The sequence below is a fragment of the Bison bison genome, unplaced genomic scaffold (genome assembly GCF_000754665.1).
Source record: "Bison bison bison isolate TAMUID 2011002044 unplaced genomic scaffold, Bison_UMD1.0 scf7180017863938, whole genome shotgun sequence".
Taxonomy (NCBI): Eukaryota; Metazoa; Chordata; class Mammalia; order Artiodactyla; family Bovidae; genus Bison; species Bison bison.
The window spans coordinates 534,234-554,321 of NW_011494510.1; the positions used below are offsets into that span (position 1 = coordinate 534,234).

The 20,088-nt window shown below is 36.1% G+C and overlaps 1 protein-coding gene across 1 annotated transcript in view; it reads right to left on the reverse strand.

Moving 5' to 3' along the window:
• CDH8 (cadherin 8, type 2) overlaps positions 1 to 20,088 on the reverse strand; it is a 403,256-nt gene that overhangs the window by 53,331 nt on the left and 329,837 nt on the right. Inside the window, exon 10 of the mRNA XM_010833836.1 lies at positions 8,375 to 8,492. Coding sequence (XP_010832138.1) covers positions 8,375 to 8,492 — 118 coding nt within the window. The remainder of the gene's footprint in view (positions 1 to 8,374; positions 8,493 to 20,088) is intronic.

Consider the following 20,088-nt stretch of genomic DNA (forward strand, 5'->3'; position numbering starts at 1 on the left):
GCCATGTTAAGTTATAGCCTTTCTCTCTGAGAATTCAGATTAGTAGAAGACTGAGTCCTAAGGAGAACAAAAATACTCTGTACAGGAGGACAAATACAGTGTCTGTTATTCACTGTTTTATTTTGAATTCCCAGGGCAGTGCCTTGCAGGTGGTAAACACTAAATAAATAGGTATTGAATGACCATCTGAGTGAATGAAGATATACTGTCTTATCAGTAACCTCAGAGGACAGTGGAGGAGCTACTCCTTGACTCAAGATAGATACACATGTCTACCTTAGCAGTCACCACAGTCCTGCAGAGAAAAGTGAAGAAAACTTTTCAGAAATGTAAGTACTCCCTTGCTCTCCTCACAGCTGAGAGGAACCTGGGTTGTTATGAACTACTGGGAATTAGACAGAAAATAGAGGGAGCAGAGTATATATTCCAGACAGAAGGAATGGACAGTAGGTACAAAAAGCATACTTGGTTTTGCATGTTCAACCTAAAGAATGTATAAGATGGGAACAAGGTAGAAGGGAGAGAGTGATGGAAAATAAAGTTGGAGAGAGAGACATCTCTCATCATTGTCTTTTTTTTTAAGTTAATTTTTATTGGAGTATAATTGCTTTACATTATTGTATTAGTTTCTACTGTACAGTTGGAGAAGGCAATGGCACCCCACTCCAACACTCTTGCCTGGAAAATCCCATGGATGGAGGAGCCTGGTGGGCTGCCAGTCCATGGGGTCACTGAGAGTCGGACACAACTGAGCAACTTCACTTTCACTTTTCAGTTACATGCATTGGAGAAGGAAATGGCAATCCACTCCAGTGTTCTTGCCTGGAGAATCCCAGGGACAGGGGAGCCTGGTGGGCTGCCATCTATGGGGTCGCACAGAGTTGGACACGACTGAAGCGACTTAGCAGCAGCAGCAGCTACTGTAGAGTAAAGTAAATCAGCTGTATATATATACATCTATCTCTACTTCTTTTGGATTTCCTTGCCATTTAGGTCACCACAGAGCATTGAGTAGACTTCCCTGTGCTATACAGTAGGTTGTCTACTATTGATTTTTTAAGAAATACATTTGAAGTCTCTGTATCTAGCATCTAATATCGTCATAACCTGGCTATTTACTAAGGTGCTACTAGATCAAAAATTTTATCATTCTATCAAGTCTTAAACATTCCATTTGCCAATATAGAGAGCCATATGTGCAATTGGACTGAGTCCTGTGGAAACCTACAGTTTTTAGGTACTTTTTATTTTTAGCTATTAATCATCTTATCAGAGTTACATTCAAAGAACTTGAGTTACCCAAATACTCTTTTTTCCCATTTCTGCTTTCTCTCTGCTTTACTCATTGCCAACATTTACTGATATGTTCAATCACTAGCCTCTCAGGTAAGGGACAGTTGAACAGTATATAACTACTTATCACCCAAATCTTTATTTTGGTTTCCTTTTTGATATTTTTGTTTGTTGCATTGCGTGAATGGGATAGATTCAGGGGGCTCACAAATTTGTAGAAGAAGAAGAGAAAGAAGGGGAGGAAACTAGTATTTATTGAGTCCCTTCTAGTCACCAGACACTGAACTTCACACATTTTTATTTTTTTAACTTAATATTTTCTTATAAAAAACAACATAGGGATAGTTATTATTTTCCTCTTATAGAAAAAGGCTTGAGGTTATTCAGCGATTTGTGCAAGTTCTCACAGTTCATATTCAGAAGAGCTAGGATTCAAAACTAAATATTCTTAACCAGAAAGCCTGTGCTGTTCTATATTCCACAGGGGCTCTCTTTTATCATTCATTCTAATTCATCCCAAGTCAGCTTTTTAAATGTTTATCTATGTGAGTGTCCCCTTTACTGTTCCCAAATTATTTCTCTGCCTTCTCTACACACTTTAATAAACTGAAGGATCCAAAGAACAGGGTGGGCGTTATTCAGGTCACATCCCTAGATGGCATGTCACCTATGCCTAATGTTGTGTCTATAAAGTGCTCAAATTAATTCAAAATGCGAACTTCTGTGTTGAAAAGAGACGAAGTGATTGTCAACTACATTTAATACTTTTTTAGAAAGGGAGAATTTGCATAGACTGACAGCTCATTTTGTTTCCACATTCAATTTTAATATCTGGTTGTGCTTACCAAAGGACAGTCGTGTTTATTTGGCACCTGCAAAATCCCAAGGCTTATTTTCATGCTTGTAAATAGATGACAGATCAGTAAATAACATTATTCTTTAATGACACAAACAGCAAAGTAGTCTCAACAAGATTTGGTTAAAAAAATGTGTTTTCTGAGTAATTCTTTATACTTCCCCTAATGTACGGTTGCTTCCAACAAGTGTTCTATTTTTTTTTTTTCTTTTGAAGCGAAAGTCTCAGAAAGCAAAATTCTAAAACAAAAATAAAACAAATTTCTATGCTGTAAGGTATTTTTAAGATAACTTCAAGGTAACTAACCATGTGAAAATTTATCTATGGTTTTTTCTCTTTCAAAAATCTTCAGAATTAGAATTCTCTATAAGAACCAGAAATGATTGTCAGCAGGTTGACAGCAAAGCTCTGAATCAATTCATAACTTTGAATAGCATATGGACAACTACACATATCAGCGTATGCAGTGTATCTAAATTATATCCGTAGGAATCAGCAATCTCAGAACTAAATTGTCTTCCATAACATACACTGGAAAATATATGCTGTGCTGTACTGTGTATGACCAGAGCAATAATTTTAGGCTTATCGATTCTTGCAAAAGAAATTCTTAACTTCTGAGGGTACTCTTGTATTATGACTTAAAAAAAGAAAACCAAACATATGAAAAAAAAAAAAGATTTGGAAATGATACAAAATAACAAGAGCTTTATAAAAACTACTTAAGCAAAGAAAATCTAGTTTTCTGACCCAAACTCTACAGCCACACTCAACTTGGAAGTGCAGATCTGTTATCTATTTTTCTTAACTTGCACATCATCTTTAATTACAGTTTAGACGACAAAATGAAACATAAATGGCTTTTTATCAACGAAACATTGCTGGAAGCATAAACAATAAATTATGAATTACTGAAGCAGAAGCCTTTTCGGATCATGTATGCATAATGCTATTCTGCATATTCGGATTCCCAGTTGGCCCCTTCTGTTTCATGCAAATTGAACACTACCTTTTATGATTTAACACTGAGGAAAAATGCCTTGCTTCATATGGGTAAAAGCTAGCACCATATATGAAAAAGCGCTCTTGTCAGTGTTTGATGCTGTGGAAGTCTACTGTGTGAGCAGAGTGGGCAGGATCACCATATTGGAAGCATGCGTGGATAGGTATTCATTATCACACTCACACAAGCACACAGTGTTCACTTGTTGCTTAGGTATGGTTGCCAGAGTAACCCAATAATAATGAGTCCACTGTCGCTGAGGAATGGAGGCTTTGTAAAGAACACTTGAGGAAAGAGATGCTATTTAGGAAAAGTCCTCTGTTAGTTTCAAAGCAGCTTGGTGTAATGGAAGAATTTAATGAGACTCAAGATGGCCAGAAAGAGGACAATCGGCTTACCAGGGTGGTCCTCTTTGCCGTGTGGATCATCAGGAAGGCCTTTCAGGTCTCATTCAGCCCAGACGAGGTAAAGTGGCTTAAGAGAGAGGAAAGAGGAACTCTGCCTGGAAACCTACCTCCTGAACACAGGAGAGGTGTTCATGAGGATTAAGGTGGAGAGAGGATGGAGAGCAGAGGACCAGCTCGGGCTGGCTTAGAAGGAGGGAAACCCACTTCCAATCAGTAAATTTTAGTTTTGGGGCAAGAGTCTTCTGAATTAAGTTGGTATTATTCAAAAGAGCAAAGGAAGACTGTCATTCATTTTCCAGCTTATACAAAATGATTCCCTTCCCGTAGAGTCTGTTTTGGGAGGTAGTAGATGGGTTTAAAACAACTTGATATGCTAGAATGGAATGTCATCTTAACAAGTTGGAAACTGGAATTAGCCTTTGTGTGGAGAAAGCTGAGTTTCACGTTGGCAAAGAAGAAAGAAAAAAAAAAAAAAAAAAAAAAAAAAAAAGCCTGCATATTTAAAACTAGATCCAGGAATCCCAGCAATTTTGTGGCTGGTAAATATCTTCATTCTTTCCCCACCTTCCCGGCTTCCTATTTTTTTCCCCTTTTATGTTTCTTTGATGATACCCTTTAGACTGCAATGCATTGCAAGGCATATTAGTGAGGATCATGGTTTTCACAGCTACCAAATGAGGCCAGTTTCAGAACTACTGTGCAACATTCAAAAATCAACAGAATTAAAGCTACAAAGAGATCTGTTTGAGAACGGTAAACCAGAAGAGATGGAACATAGCACGGACATTTAGGAATTAATGGATTCATGTAAATAGGATCTTGTCCCATTTCATGATGAGTATTTTTCTATGTGCCAGACATTGGGATAAGAGCTCTGTAATCCATCGGTTGCTTATATCCATCAAAGCACACCTAAGGGGTAGACAGGTGGTGTTACCCTTGGTGTCACAGATGAGAAAATTGAGGCTTAAAATAACTAGTCTGCAGTCAGTATTCTCACAAGGGAGGTTTCTAGAGGATCAAAAGATGTGAAACACATCATGATTGAAGTTGGCCGTTGAGTTGAGATGGAAACCCTGCCAAACAAAACATGAATTATGCTCTAAACAGATAACTATGGAATGGACATTGAGATAACTGAAGGCACACCTATTTCAAAGCTCCAGTCAGCATCTCCATTATCCAAATTAATTACCAAAATCAGGCCTTTTAGAGTGAGGTTCTTGCTAATAGAATTTTGGTTAATGAAGTGTCATCAAGAAGAGACAAAAACAAAAATAGCGTCATCAGACACTCTGGTTTCCCCACTGTTTTTCCTAACCGGTAGTCTAATCAAGCTATAATTGAGGCCAAGTCGATGTCTTTCTTTCTCACAGACCCTCTTTAGGGCAGAGTTTTATGTTTATTCTCATTACTCTACACATGTGATTCAAACACTTCAGTAAAGATTCCCATTTTTCCAGCTAGCTTTCTGGCAATTTCCATCAAATCTTCTAACTACAGTGTGCAGGCTAGAGAAAATCATGTTTCTGTCAGCCTCTGATTTTCTGCATTCAAGATGTTTCTGTATCTGGGGGAAGTTCATTTATCTTCCCTGACTCGTTATAGTTAATTGTTGAGTATCTTCCATTTTCACAATTAGAATAGAAGTCAGTCCTGAAGTGTGGTCAGTCACACTCCCTTTGTTTATAAATTCATCCAACTGGAAGATGAAGAAAATGATATCCGGGGCTGCATAACTGAGAAGATATAAGTTGTTGTGGTTGTTTAGTGTGTACATGTGATGAGTGATTCATCACGTTTTTGACCTTTGTTTTCACCTTTATCTGTGTTGAAGTTTGCTTTCCTAATCTGGCAGGAATATAATTCTCATATATTCAGAAAGAGAATTATTTGTGAAATCACTCAACTGCAAAGAAGACAAGAGACAGTTAATTTCTATCTCATTTTGTTTTTGATGATGAATTAGTCAGCTGAAAATTGCAGAAGGACCAAGCTATATGAGAGGAGAGAAAGATCACAGTAAACTTGAACTGAAAGACACGCTGCAAGTTTCTTAGAAAAAGCCAAACGCTGAAACCATCTCCCTTAAAGATCCAGTTAATAAGAGGAGCCATCCACCCATCAATATGGATTTGACTATGTTGCCTCTCTCAAAATGTTAACTCTTATCTGGTGGGCTGGGACTTGTAAATCATGATGTTCTCAGTGGAGAAACATTAGCTATTGACCATTTTAAAGTCAATCTGAAGAAGAAAAAAAAACGTTCTGAATATGAGTTTATCATTTGATTTTCTCATGTTTCAAACATAAAATATACCATAGTTTTAGAGTAAATGATGTCTACTATTTGAAATTTTTTTTTGGTCGTTTTGTGTTCTCTTATCATCTTAAGGAATGGGTAACAGGCTCACAAAACATCATCTTATCTACCTTCTTATCAATGTGTCTCCAGCATTTTAAATCCAACAACTTCTTTCCATTACTTTAATGGTTTCTACACATTAAGAGGAGACAAATTGTGGTTTATGCCCTATTTTCTTAGAAACTATCCAGATTCCAAAAAAGTGAAAGAAAACTCAATGAATTTCTGATCTAGGAAAAGAGAGATAGTGTATAAACTTGACATATCTGTTCTAAAGACCTGTGGGTTCATGATTTATTCTATGGAGATGTTGAATATTTGGATCCTAAATCCAAAGTCACAGAGAACATATGCCCTAGTTTCCACAAGACAGTCCTGGTTTATGGTTTTTCTAGGCTTAAATATAAATAGCAACCCCTTTCACTTAAAAAAAAAAAAAAATCCCAATTGGAACAATAAATTATATGGTCGCTCTCTACAAAATAAATCAACACATGTTTTTATATAAACATTCATGGCACAGAGAGTGTTCTTTCTCTTCTGAGCCCTTTTGTGATACCTAGGACCAACCCCCCCCCGCGCCTTTTTTTTTTTGTAATTATTTCACACACTTGTGAGGTAAGTCAAAACTTAAGTCATTATTTTCTAGTTTCAAGAGAAAACAGATAATCCACATATCTTTCATATTTTACTGCAAATTTTATTGAAATGTGTGATGGGGCACAAAGAGCTTTCCTAGGTGTACAAGCTTCTACTTTGTATTAATTCTAACAGTTTGAGAAAACACTTGAAATGCATTCACCTTAGGACTAAAATCTCATCTTTAAAGGGTTTAGGGCATAATAAATATAGTACAAAGCTACACTTTCACAGGCATGCAGTAACAACCTTTCATTCATCCAATACATGTTTATGCAGTATCTTTGAGCCATACCTATGATGGCCATATCCTGAATTGCAGAATGCATAGAAAATGCCAAGGAGCTCAAAACCTGGGATGGGAAAACATTTCTTCACAGAGAATTTTTAAATGTAGGGCATTTGATATGCAAAAATAATGACTGATATCTGTTAGTTCACAATCAAAGTAAGAACTGCCCACACTTATGCACAGACTTTCAGCTCAGTTTGGAATTTCCAAGGGGGCTCTCATCTTAGGCATAGTCATGTGACTTCCGCAAAAAAGAAATGTTGGCAGAGTTACCCAAAAAACAAAAACATGTACTTGGATTAGAGCTACTAATTAAGGGAGGCTAAAACATGTAACTCCATCACTGAGGCAAGAGATCAAGATTTCGTCTCCTTAATGTTTGCAACAGTGGAAGCCAGATGAATGAGTAATATCTATATAACAGCTTTCTCATTTCCTTTTCTGTGATGCATTCATGATCCTCAAAGAAACAAGTAGCATTTGTTAAAAAGGTAAGGCCAGAATATACTTTAACAAGGGCCATACATGTTATTTCACTTCATAAGGGAAGTTTTATCAAAATTCACTACCTCCTTGAAACAGAACAAAGCAAATAATCCAAATGTCATGAACCAGATTTTACTCTTCCAACTGAGTATAGTTTTTTTTTTTTTTTTACATAGACCATTTGTAAATCTAAACAGATGCCTATAATAAAGCCAGAAGACAGACCCTGACAACATATTTATTTTGCTAATCATTCTGTGAAACATCTGAAATGAAGACTTAAATACATCTGAGCCAAAATAAATAGCTAAAAATCCTTGTTAAATATACTGCAGCTTAGAAAAGAAAAATGTATAGAAGAGATAGACTTTTAAAAAATGATCTATGACCTTCCTGTGTAATAGACAACAGTTAAGGGAAACGGTTAATCTGAGCTTGGTTCTTAACAAATAATGAAATGGATTAAATGTTCTCTGTGAGTAAAAGACTTAACAATAAAATCAGTTCATATTAGCACCAAAATAACACTGATAAGGAGTGTCCTTCAAGAAGGATTTTCAGATCTAATTGCTGTTGTCAAAGTTGGTACAGGCTTAAAACAAATACCTCTAATGTGTACCCACAAAGCAGGCAAAATTAGAATAGGCTTTCCCTAAAGACTTGGTAAACATTCAATTAAAACTTAACAACTGCAAAGTATAAGCCAGCTCCTCCTCTATCAGATATCTCAGTATCTTAAAATTACTGGAACTTTCACAGGGTTTAAATCTTTATTGTTCATTTCCTATAAGTAAGGTGATCAAGGTACTGTCTGGGATAAAATTAACTTGCACATTCACAATTTCCGTATGTATTGTTTGAATACTGGAAAGAGGAAGAGTTGCAATTACCATGCCTTTAGGCTGATAAGCTAAATTTTAACTGCTCATAGGTGAAGAAAAAATACTGTGCTGGTATTTTCAGTGAAATTATGAAATCACATCCTATTTTCTAATTTATATCCTATCCTGTTTCCCAATGCTAATATATTTACCTTCATTTTTCTTGATGGTAAAATTCGGATTGTTGACCATTTCTGGAAGAAGACTGTATAAGAAATAATGTCCATTTTTGGGATCATCTTTGTCCATGGCACTCACTGTTTGAATGACCTGTAACATAAAACTTGACGTCAGCATTTCTGATGACATCAGAGGGCTCGCACTGCCTTTAAAAGCTGAGTAACATTCCTCTCATGGAGTGATACTTTGGTCCAAGGAATCGTTTCCATTTTCTAAATTGTTATGGATGGTTTGTGCCACGGATAAGGAGAAACATCCATCACTTTGAAACCTAACCCAGATAAGTTCATGAAAATTAAGGTCATTACCTTTGTGTCCATTTATTATCTGTGGCTTGAAATAGCAAATTTCAGGGTATTTGAAAACATTTTCATTGGGCCTTTAGAGGTTTCTTTCCACTTTGAGTATGGGTGGGCTTCTAGAATGAAATTTGGAATTGTACAGTGATTGTAGTGTGGCTTCTGGGAGGATATAGGAGGTAAAGGACTTACATCTTGAATCCTCACAGCTTCTCTTTCATTTTGCTGATTAGGCTGTAAGTGCCAAAAAGCATGTTCCTGGACACAAACATCACTGCCACACACCTTTCTGAAAAGTTGTGTCTTCTGTTCCCTCCCAGTAATGAATACTGTTTTTAAAGCTAGTGGATAACACATGCAAACAATGCTTTGGAGTGTATCCTAGATGAATAAATTATAGGGCTTAGAAGAATTACCACCATGCAGAGAACTGTTTGGATAGATACACATACTCAGAATCGGTGCCAGTTGAATGTGCTTATTTCATTTGCAGAGCTGCATTAACTTAGTGCTAAGTTGTTCCGTGGGATGTCAAGAGAATTCACTTAGTAATTCATATTTATAAATTTGTGATATTAATCACTTCAGTATGAAACGCTGGGCAACAGCTAATGGAGTATAAATGATAGCTTATACTTCAACTGTAAATAGCTACAACATAATTTCTACAAAAAAATATGCCCACGAAGCATGACTGTCAAGGAGATATCAGATTTACCATCAAAAATTAACACAGAAATATTTTTAGATATGTGAAATTTAGAGAATACAATTTGATGCCTAATATGTCTGTCTGAACAATTATGTTCTATTCAACTTTGCCAGTATCATTAGAAAAAATTGGATCACTTTTTTTTTTTTTGAGAAAGATATCATTGCCTTGGACCTTATTGCCTACATAAGATGAGAACTACAATTTAATAACATTTCCAATAGCTGTAGAGTTTTGCACTGTATCACCCACATGCTATATGGTAAGCAGTATATCAAGGTTATTTCAGGCATAAATGAAATAACATCTCTCATTTTCTATTTCTCCATTTTTTAAAAATGGAACATATTCCTACTTGGTAGGTATTTTACTCTTGTTAAGGACCTTGTGAAATGTCTTATAATTTTACTTAGCTTGAGTAACAGAAAATAGCACAAAATATAACTCATGGATAAAACAATGAGATAGCCATTAAGGTGATTGACTCTGAAATAAAGCTGCCTTGATAGAAGTCATAATTACTAATTGCATGACATGGAGGGACTTAACTCTTTTCGAAACTCAGTCTTCTTGTATTCCTAAATTTTAAATTAAAAAAAATGCTTTTTTTCATAGGATCCTTTTCTTTAGGTAAATTCACATCAATTTCTTAATATACTGTCTGGTTCCTAGTAAATGTTCAATGAGTATTAGTCATCATCATTATTATTGACTATTTTTTGTTAAGGTCAATACCATTTTTTTCATGACATGGCACCTTGATAAGTGTAACAACTTTGATATTACACGAACAGGGCCTCACTTCTATCAAATTAGGTGGTAAAGCAATTTTATTTACTGTATCTAAACAACTGGCATATTTGCCTTGACATTTAAGGGCAGAGAGATTCCCTGGGGTTCCAGTTTTATAAAGAAGGGGAGAAACTCTGAAACCCAGATGACTCTTTTATTATATACAACCTACACATACAAATATTGAACAGAATAATTTTACAGAAGCCTTCTTTTAGGCAGTTACAAAGAACAGAGTGGGGGAAATTACTTGTGAGTACATGTAGCATCATCTTCTTCCTTTAACCAATTTTGTTTCAAAAGACTTCTCTTCCCAAGTCCACCTATTGAAGAAGTAATTCCTGAAGTGTGTGAGCACATGTAAAGAAGATCAGGGACTTTCCCTGGTGGTCCAGCAGTTAAGACTCCATGCTTCCAATGCAAGGGGCATGGGTTTGACCCCTGGTTGGGGAATAAGATCCCATATGCTGTGGCATGGCCAAGAAAATATTTAGAAATGAATAATAATAAGAAGAAGAAGAAGAAGAACAAATGAAAAGAGGATTTCTTGATATTCTGGGGGTGGAAATCATTCAAATTTAAATGCACTCTTGAAGTGTAATTAATGGATAGATCTACTACAAGCAATACCATTCTTAATATTTCTAAGTCATCTTCATGAAAAAGACTCATCAAAACAAAAGAGGCAATAATTTAGCTTACCTGAAGTAAATGAGTGTAATTACCTGTCATACCACGTCTCAGAAGTTTGGTCTAAATATTACACCTGCAATGAATATTTTTCCCACCATTTATTTAAGCCAGGAACTCTGTAAGACATGCGACTTCTTGAGCTTGTTGAACCAAAAACTCTTGGAATAGGGCCTAGAAATCTGTGTATTAAACACTCTTCTTGGTGATTCTGATGCATGCTTAAGACTGGGATCACTCTTTTGAGTCAAGGGAAATGATTGGTGTTTATATGTCCCCCGTTATTATTCATTAGGAGAGTTTGTACTGTCAAATGCACATCAAAATCAGGACATTATGTGTTGGGGAAAAAGTGGTGAAATGGTGAACCTTTAAATTATCTTCCCAATATCCTATGAACTGGCTATGGTTAGGACTTTGGTTTAAATCATTTTTGACACTTCATTTATTTTTAATGCAGATGGCCTGGCTGGTCATTTTCCCTTAAACTAGATGCTTGGTAGATCATTTGGAGGACTTTATGCTATTAAAATGCATAAAGTTACCCATGTTTAAAAGGCTGAAGTCTTCATTGATGTAATAACATCTGAACACATTCTGTTTTAAACAACAGAAGAATAAGAAGCAAGGAAGTGCACCTCCACACAAGCAGATTTTATAGGCACACTGAGTTGATGGCAAATGAAAAGCGCACACATTTCCCACTGGGAGCTACTTAGACATCCGTTGATTTTTTAAGTAATTGGAGAACTATTTCATGAAAATGATATAAAAATTTTGGAGAAGATATCAGTTTGTTCATAAGTGATGAGTTGGTGCTTTTCCCCCCTCCCACTGCTGTTATCAATACTACTATTGATATGTAGTATATCGATATAGTACATACTACTGTGTACGGCATACATACATAGCATTTAGTTTAGGGGACATATATACACCTATGGCTAATTCACGTTCATGTCTGACAGAAATCAACAAAATTTTGTAATGTAGTTATCCTTCAATTAAAAAATAAATTTTAAAAAAGCATCTAGTTTAAGTACTTCCTAGCAATAAAGTTAGGATGCAGTTGAAAAATCGAATGTTTGATAATGTATTGTGGATTAAGTTCAAAGGAATCTAAAAGCTAATATACATCTCATCAGAAAAACAAAGCTTATCTGAGGTCAGGCATAAGGAAATGAATTTCCAGGTTATACTTGGATTTCCACTGGAGCAGACTCTGACTTGAAATCAATGACCTTTCTAAGGCATAAAACTTAAGAAAGAAAGTTTTTTGACAACTGTGGGCCATATCATAATTCTGACTCTCAAAAAAAATGATTCATTGGTAATCAATAACATTAAATCTCAAATTATAGTAAAGCAAAAATAGTAAAGCAAACCTCAGATTGCTCTTATTAAAACATTTTCTTTTTTTTGTTGTTGTTTTTTTTGTTTTGTTTTTTTTTTGATTAGCCTTTTATTTATTTTTTTTCTAATTTTATTTTATTTTTAAACTTTACATAATTGTATTAGTTTTGCCAAATATCAAAATGAATCCGCCACAGGTATACATGAGCTTTAATTTAGACTTTTATACTGACACAAAAATATTTTGAATAGTACAGTTTTGCTGTTGTTATTAACTTTTCAAAAGGCAAGCAGCCAGCAAACAAACACATTTCTGGTGATCTGATTGGTTAACAATCTTAAAATCCTCGTGGAATCTATTAGAATATCCCCTCTGAGTTTCTGTAGGTATTATTCATTGATTTGTTCTTAAATGATGAGTGTTTCTTTTTTTCCCTCTCACTGCTGTTACAAAAGTATCTGACATATGGTAGCTATTTAATAAGTATTGTCTAAATGAATAAGTGAGCAGATGAATACATAAATCATGTCAGGCATGCTTTAGCATCATCACTAATTCTTACGTAACCTTGAGAGGTAGACATGAAGAACTCTAGTGCATCAAAGACATTATGACATCTGATTCCAAGTAATTTGGATAACAACTCCTACATCCTCCTGCCCCTGTGTCAGAATCTTGGCGTTCATACCTTCTGCACATGTACTTCAGTTAAATTGGGGCTCAGACTTCCAATATTTTGGATAGCATAAGGATGAACTTATCCATCTTTGCCACCTATGTTATTTATTTTATGAGTATTAAAGGTTCCCCTTTGATTTTAAAGGTGGTAGAAAGCGAGCGAGTGAGGAGACATTAAAGGCAGTATAGAAAGGACAGGATAATTTTTGGTTTTCCATTCATTCTTTGGACTAATATTGATGGTTTTTATCAGTGAAATACTAAAATACTAACTCCTAATTTCTTAGAATACTAACTTCTGATTTACTGAAATACTAACTTCTAATTTCTTAGATCCGGCTTCCCTAAGGCTCTGTGGTAAAGAACCCACCAGCCAAGCAGGATACGCGGGTTCGACCCCTGGGTTGAGAAGATCTCCTGGAGTAGGAATGGCAACCCACTCCAGTATTCTTGCCTGGGAATCCCAGGGACAGAGGAGCCTGGCGGACTACAGTCCATGGGGTCACAAAAAAGTCCAACATGACTTCAGAGCTACACAACAACAAATTTCTTAGATCAGTAGTTTTCAACTTGAGGGAGGAAAAAATGAAACATGAAAGCAAAATTGTAAGAAATTATAGGAGGAAATACAGGAATTTGAGAAAGTACGTTAAAACCCATAGGATGACCCAATTATCCTATTATTTTCAAAACTTTGTAGCATAGTTATAAATAAGCACTGTTCATATCCATTTAATGGATAGTTCTGGATACTTTTTTTTGGTAATAATTTTCAAGACAATTCATGTGTACCAAGATTTTCCCTTTACTCCCCAAAGTGTTTTGTTATGTCTTATTTTTTTTGCATGAATATACCCTTGTCTTTAAAAAGCACTCAGTGGCTCTTTAGAGTGTGCATCTTAGAGTCTGAACTATAGAAAATACAGCAAGAAAACGCACATTAGATTATGTATGTTTCTTTTAAGCACTTAGTATAAGTCCTCAGACCTCTGGCTAGACTTTGGAGATCTGTGCCTTCACTAACCTGCCATAGAACTTCCAACATTTTTGTTTCATTCTTTTTCACCCCACTTTCCTTTACTGAAACTGAGTTGACATAAAATGATACAAAGCAAAGACTCTTGAAGGATGTATTTATACAAAGTTTGAAATTTTCAGCTGCTCCTGTTTCTTATTTTCTTTTGCTGGTCTCTGCATATTTCATGTGAATTTTGTATACCTCTGAAATGATTAATATTTATTTTTAAAAATTTCTCCATCACTTGCTCTGCTTTGAAAACCTCATTAGTAGGGCAAAATTCACAGTTTCAACATAGTTTAGAAGTCTCAACTTGCTTTTCTCCTCTCCATCTTCTACTATGTAACTTCACAGGAATATTTCCTGATGCCTCATGAATATCATAAACATTACTTCCTAGGCTGAAAATGCTAAGCATAATATTGTTTATTCTTCTGAAGCAAGATTTTTCCAGCTGAGTTCCATTTATCACTTGTTGTATCGTTTTCTATGAAGGAAATTCAAAAGATTTTATAATCAACTTTGTTTGGTAAAGGCCAAGGACCATTTGGGATTCATATGTATTTATTAATGCAAAATCAATAGAATATAATGTTGTTTAACTGTTTAATTCAGTGGTCCCCAACCTTACTGGGGAAAACACGCACATACACACAGGCACATCACATACCATAGCATTTACTGACACACTTTACCGTAAAGGTGCTTCTCAGGCATTCCCTTTAAGACATGCTATCCTCTAAAACCCTGCATGAGTCTTAAAGTCCTGGAACCCTCTTTAATCTCCTTTTGAAGGTGTTGTGTCTACATAGCTTGGTGGTTATAGCACTAACTCCATTAGCATCTCTGCCCTTCTGATAATACATCAGCTCCTCTTGGTATAAAGTTAAGTGAAAGTGAAAGTTGCTCAGCCGTGTCTGACTCTTTGTGACCCATGGACTATATGGTCCATGGAATTCTCCAGGCCAGAATACTGGAGTGGGTAGCCTTTCCCTTCTCCAGGGGATCTTCCCAACCCAGGGATCGAACCCAGGTCTCCCACATTGCAGGCAGATTCTTTACCAGCTGAGCATAAGGGAAGCCCAAGAGTACTAGAGTGGGTAGCCTATGCCTTCTCCAGCAGATCTTCCTGGCCCAGGAATTGAACTGGGGTCCTCTGCATTGCAGGAGGATTTTTCACTAACTGAATAAAATAAAATCTTGCCCAATTTATGTCACTAACACAAAGCCTAGGATGACAACATCCTAATGGTTACTGTCAATTTCACTTTCTTCAAAAAGGTGTGCTCATCACCATGGCTTCCATGAACAAATAAAAACAAGCATACACATGTGGCCACCATGCTGCTGCTAAGTCGCTTTAGTCATGTCCGACTCTGTGCGACCCCATAGACGGCAGCCCACCAGGCTTCCCCATCCCTGGGATTCTCCAGGCAAGAACACTGGGGAGGGTTGCCATTTCCTTCTCCGTGCTTCCATCTAAATTCTTATCCACTAGCTTGAAGGTTGAAAATAAAACAGAGCAATCATTCAGTAACAGCCCAAGATTTGTAAACAACCCTTTATACCATTTTTTCTCCTGTGGATCATTACTTATTTAGGTGAGGGGCCAGAATAAAGCCTGTGGATTTGGATTCATGCAAGAGGGTCAGCCAAAACATACAGAGGCTGCAAACATGATTTCAAGAAACATTTAGATTGTATGTGGTCCTGTAAGTTGATTCTGATGTACTTGAAGCAAATAATTATATTATCCCACAAATTCATATGGGGAGAAGTGATGTAGGAGCCCTTTCTTTACCCTTGATAAATATAAGACACTAGTTATCAGAGGAAGAGTTACTCCAATATAGGGGAATAGGTTGTCCTAGTTTATATTGACTCATTTAGGGATTATTTATAGTGTTTCACTCCAAATCAAAGCTCATAAATATATAACAATAACAGCAATAAAACCAAAAAATCTAATAAAATATTTTGCTATTAAAATTATGAAACTAGTTAAAATATATAGTACTAGTTGTTATAGTTATTTATTGAGTACTTGATGTTAAGTTGGATATTCCTAAAATATGTTTAAACTAACAGAAGACCCAAGGTTACAAAACCAGTAAATGGCAGATCTATGACTCAGACTTAGATTGTGCTAGTTTCAAACCTTCAAAACTTCTGTTTTTTTTCACTCTGTTTTTTGTTTTTTTAGCTTTCCCCCTCTGTCAAAGTCCCACTCTAAAAGTTATGCTTCTATTAGAGACTGTGTCTAAAAGTTATGCTTCTATTAGAGACTGTCTTGAAATGTTTTGTTACATGTGTCGTCTTCACAGAGTTTTATGCATTCCACTGATTTACCATCTCCTTACTCCACCCAAAGTAAAATGAAAATTGTATTTTATGCATTTTGTTGAGGCTATCAGTTTCATCTGTTCTAAAATCAATCTTCTCTCCCTCTTGTGTATGCAGATAGATCCTGAAAGATGCCTTCTGGCAGGAAAGTTAAAATTAAATCTTCTATATTTATTGTTTCATGAGTGTTACAAAATGCCATAATTTCACTTCATTGTTTAACATTTATTAGAAAAAGACCAACAGAAACTAAATATATATGTATATAAGTAGAGTACCAAATTCATTCACTGCTGCTGTTGATCAAGGGCTAATTCTACTTTTCTTGTTATGTAGAATGCTTTTGAATAGAGTGTGTTATTGATCACGGGAGTTGACTTTTTTTTTTTGACAAGTGCTCATTCTTGATCAGAATATTATTCTCATTAATGGAATTCCAAAATCTGCTCCTTGGGAAGCATTGTGAAATCCTAGAAAGTACAGGGACTGGGACACCTTCAAGAACAGACTTTGAAGCCCATGTTTCTTACTTTTCATGGGTGTGGATAGACTCTTACTCTTTTCTCAGCCTCAGCTTCCACATTAGTAAAATGTCTTTACACCACCAACTCCAAGCACAGTGGTACTGAGTGCATGTCAGATGTCTGGATGTATTACTGGATGCATGGAAGCATGCAGCCTCCCCAGTCACCTCTCTCCCCCTTCACTGCCAGCACAGGCCAGGCTACCATTATCTTTTGCGATTACATCCTTCTAGATGCTCTTCCTGTTTCATTGCTCATGCCCACATCTCTGTGTGTGTGCACATGCATGTGTGTGTATGGATTTTATTCAAACATAATACTCTTTGTCCAATTTCATTTTTCTTATTATATTCTTATTAAACTTGCTTATTACCCTTATTATTCTTAGCCACAGATGCCTTCAATTTTTCGAACACACCAAGCTTTTTCTCCCTTCAGGATCTTTGCACAGGCTTATCCTGTTGGCTAGAAGACTTCTGCTTTCACTTCTTGTATGACTACCCTCTTTCATTTTTTTTTTTTTCAGTTTCAACTTAAATTATACCCATTTAAAAAGTAACTGTCTTGACAATGCCACATAAAATATCTCTGCTTTTTCTATACTCTCTTCTGTCCAAGTTGTGTTAGTGTTTTCTTCAGCGTAATTTTTAAAATTTATCTTATTGATTCATTCTATCCTTTTTATTATCCCTCTTCCTCATTCAGTTCCATTAGAAGGAACTGAATTTTTTGTTCTTTTCACATTGTTTCCCCAGGTAATATTACAAAACTTGGCATCCTGTAGATGCATAGTAAATATTGTTCAATAAATAAATGAATGATTTTTCATTTATGCACTATATGTCTGTAAATAAAACAAGTGTCTCAATGGTAATATCTGAGAAATTAATTATTAAAGTATTTGTCACTGCTAAATTAGAATGATGCTTCTAAAATTTTGTGAATGTCCATTACATGAAGAACGTTGGCTAGATACCTATCTATAAATATAGGCTATTATCTTTTTCTTTAACCTGTGATAGTCCCATGATAAGCAAACTTTATATTGCCTCAGTATTGGTCAGAGAGAGAAAGGATTAAAAGAGATAAATCAAAGTATATTTTTAACCCAGACATAATTAACTTGATGCTAAATAGCACATCTCATCTTCTACAGATGATGATGAGGCTTAAATTATATTCCACTAGATTTATTTACAGTAACAGGGAAGCTCCTTTCTGAAGGGAAAAAAAAAGCACTGAAAGGGTCTATTGTTAACTAATTATCGAATGATAAATATTCTCTAAGACTTCAGAGACCTTGACTCACATTTCATATTTAAACTATTTTAATTCTCTATGTATGGTAAGCAAGAGGTAAGCATCTAAAATAAAATCCTAGAAAGAGCCTCTTGAGGAGATAAAATGTAGAACAGAGTTATGGAAGCCCCTTTGGCAACACTGGCCATTGATGTTCTGTAATTTTCATGTTTGGTTCTGAGTGTGGTGGTACCATCACAGTGAAGGAAGACACTGGTTTCTTCTGGTGGAGCTGTTACCTGGTCCTCCACCTCTCCCGTCAGAGGTCCATTCTCCTCAGACAGAACCTGGTTTATCCCCAGCTGACTTCTTCTCAGCATCTGATAGATGTTCCCTATCTCTGGTGGCATGTGTCCTTTTTAAGGGATCTTTTCATTAAGATACTTCCATTTCCTCTCATCTCTTTAACTTTCTTTCTGCCCAGAGGACTTGAAATATTTTCTTGCAATTCTGTTATTTCTAATTTTATTAAGTGTCTACCAGAGAGAAAACTCTATGTGGAAAAAGATTGATGTTTGTCTGCCACTAAGTCCCCAGTACCTAGCCAAGTTCTGGGACATATTAATAGTTTGTATTCAATAAGCATTTACTGACTGACCCAAACCTATCAAATTATTAGATACATACATTTTCAGCCATATATCTTCCTTTCTAATTTTGAAATCCTCAACTCATACCCTCATTTCTGCTTTGACCATCAAATAGGAGTAAGTAGAGAGAATCTTTTTATTCATCCTGTTAAACTGAGGGCCAAGTCATGGTAGTATTGAATTGGAGACTAAAAATATACATCACCTTATAACTTTTAACTTAAATTACCTGTAGCTATTTGGGGGAAATTATGTTAAATAAGAGTAACTAGCTAGTTACTATGGAGAAAGCAATGGCACCCCACTCCAGTACTCTTGCCTGGAAAATCCCATGGACGAAGGAGCCTGGTAGGCTGCAGTCCATGGGGTCGCTAAGAGTCGGACATGACTGAGCGACTTCACTTTCACTTTTCACTTTCATGCATTGGAGAAGGAAATGGCAACCCACTCCAGTGTTCTTGCCTGGAGAATCCCAGGGACGGGGGAGCCTGGTGGGCTGCCGTCTGTGGGGTCGCACAGAGTCAGACACGACTGAAGTGACTTAGCAGCCGCAGCAGCTAGTTACTAAGTTTTAAATAAGAGTAACTAGTAATAAGAAAATACCACATTAACATTTTAACTTTGAAATGGAGGGATTATTTAAAAGGATTCTACAAGGGATTCTCATTGATTTTTTTCCTTATAATATGGACTGTGAATTCTTTTTCTCTGTCATGGGTGGTCATTACCCTCTTAAGGGAACCAATTCAAGAAAATGTCATCTTTTACTTCAGCATCATGAGAAGGTGGCAGAATGAGATAGGACTTCAAGTTCTGCTTTCACCAGTGAGCCTATAACAATTTTAGCACAGGTGTACCATGAGCTAGGGATGCCGGCCTAGAGAAGAGGAAGTGGTTTTCCTTTCTTTTTCTGTATTTTAGACTCTGTTTAAATGAGTCCAATGGAGAACAGTCAAGTGCAGTAGCATCCTCTTGTGTTCATATTGCAACTGGTTTTCATTCTGTGAGATGTTTTAGAAACCTCTTTACAGAGGGTCACCCAATGCAGAAGATTTGTTACAGATTGGGTTTTTTTGATGGCTTGTGCTTGATTATTGCTAATGATATCCAGCTACATCATCTCCTAGACAGCAGACCTTAAATCCGTATCTCCCAGGCAAACCAGACATTTCAAAGTCACCTGCACTTCTTTCTCTGAGGCTGTTATAAAGCAGACATTAATTGTTGAAAAATATAGAGATGACTGAGTTTAGTGCTAATTCAGTTTTTGACTTTTTTTTTTGCATGAGACTGTGATAATTGATATTCTAATTTCAAAATGAGTCATGTGGTAGGATGAAACATGATGGAAAGTGCATCCGTGCTGAACTTTTATAAGTAAACACTA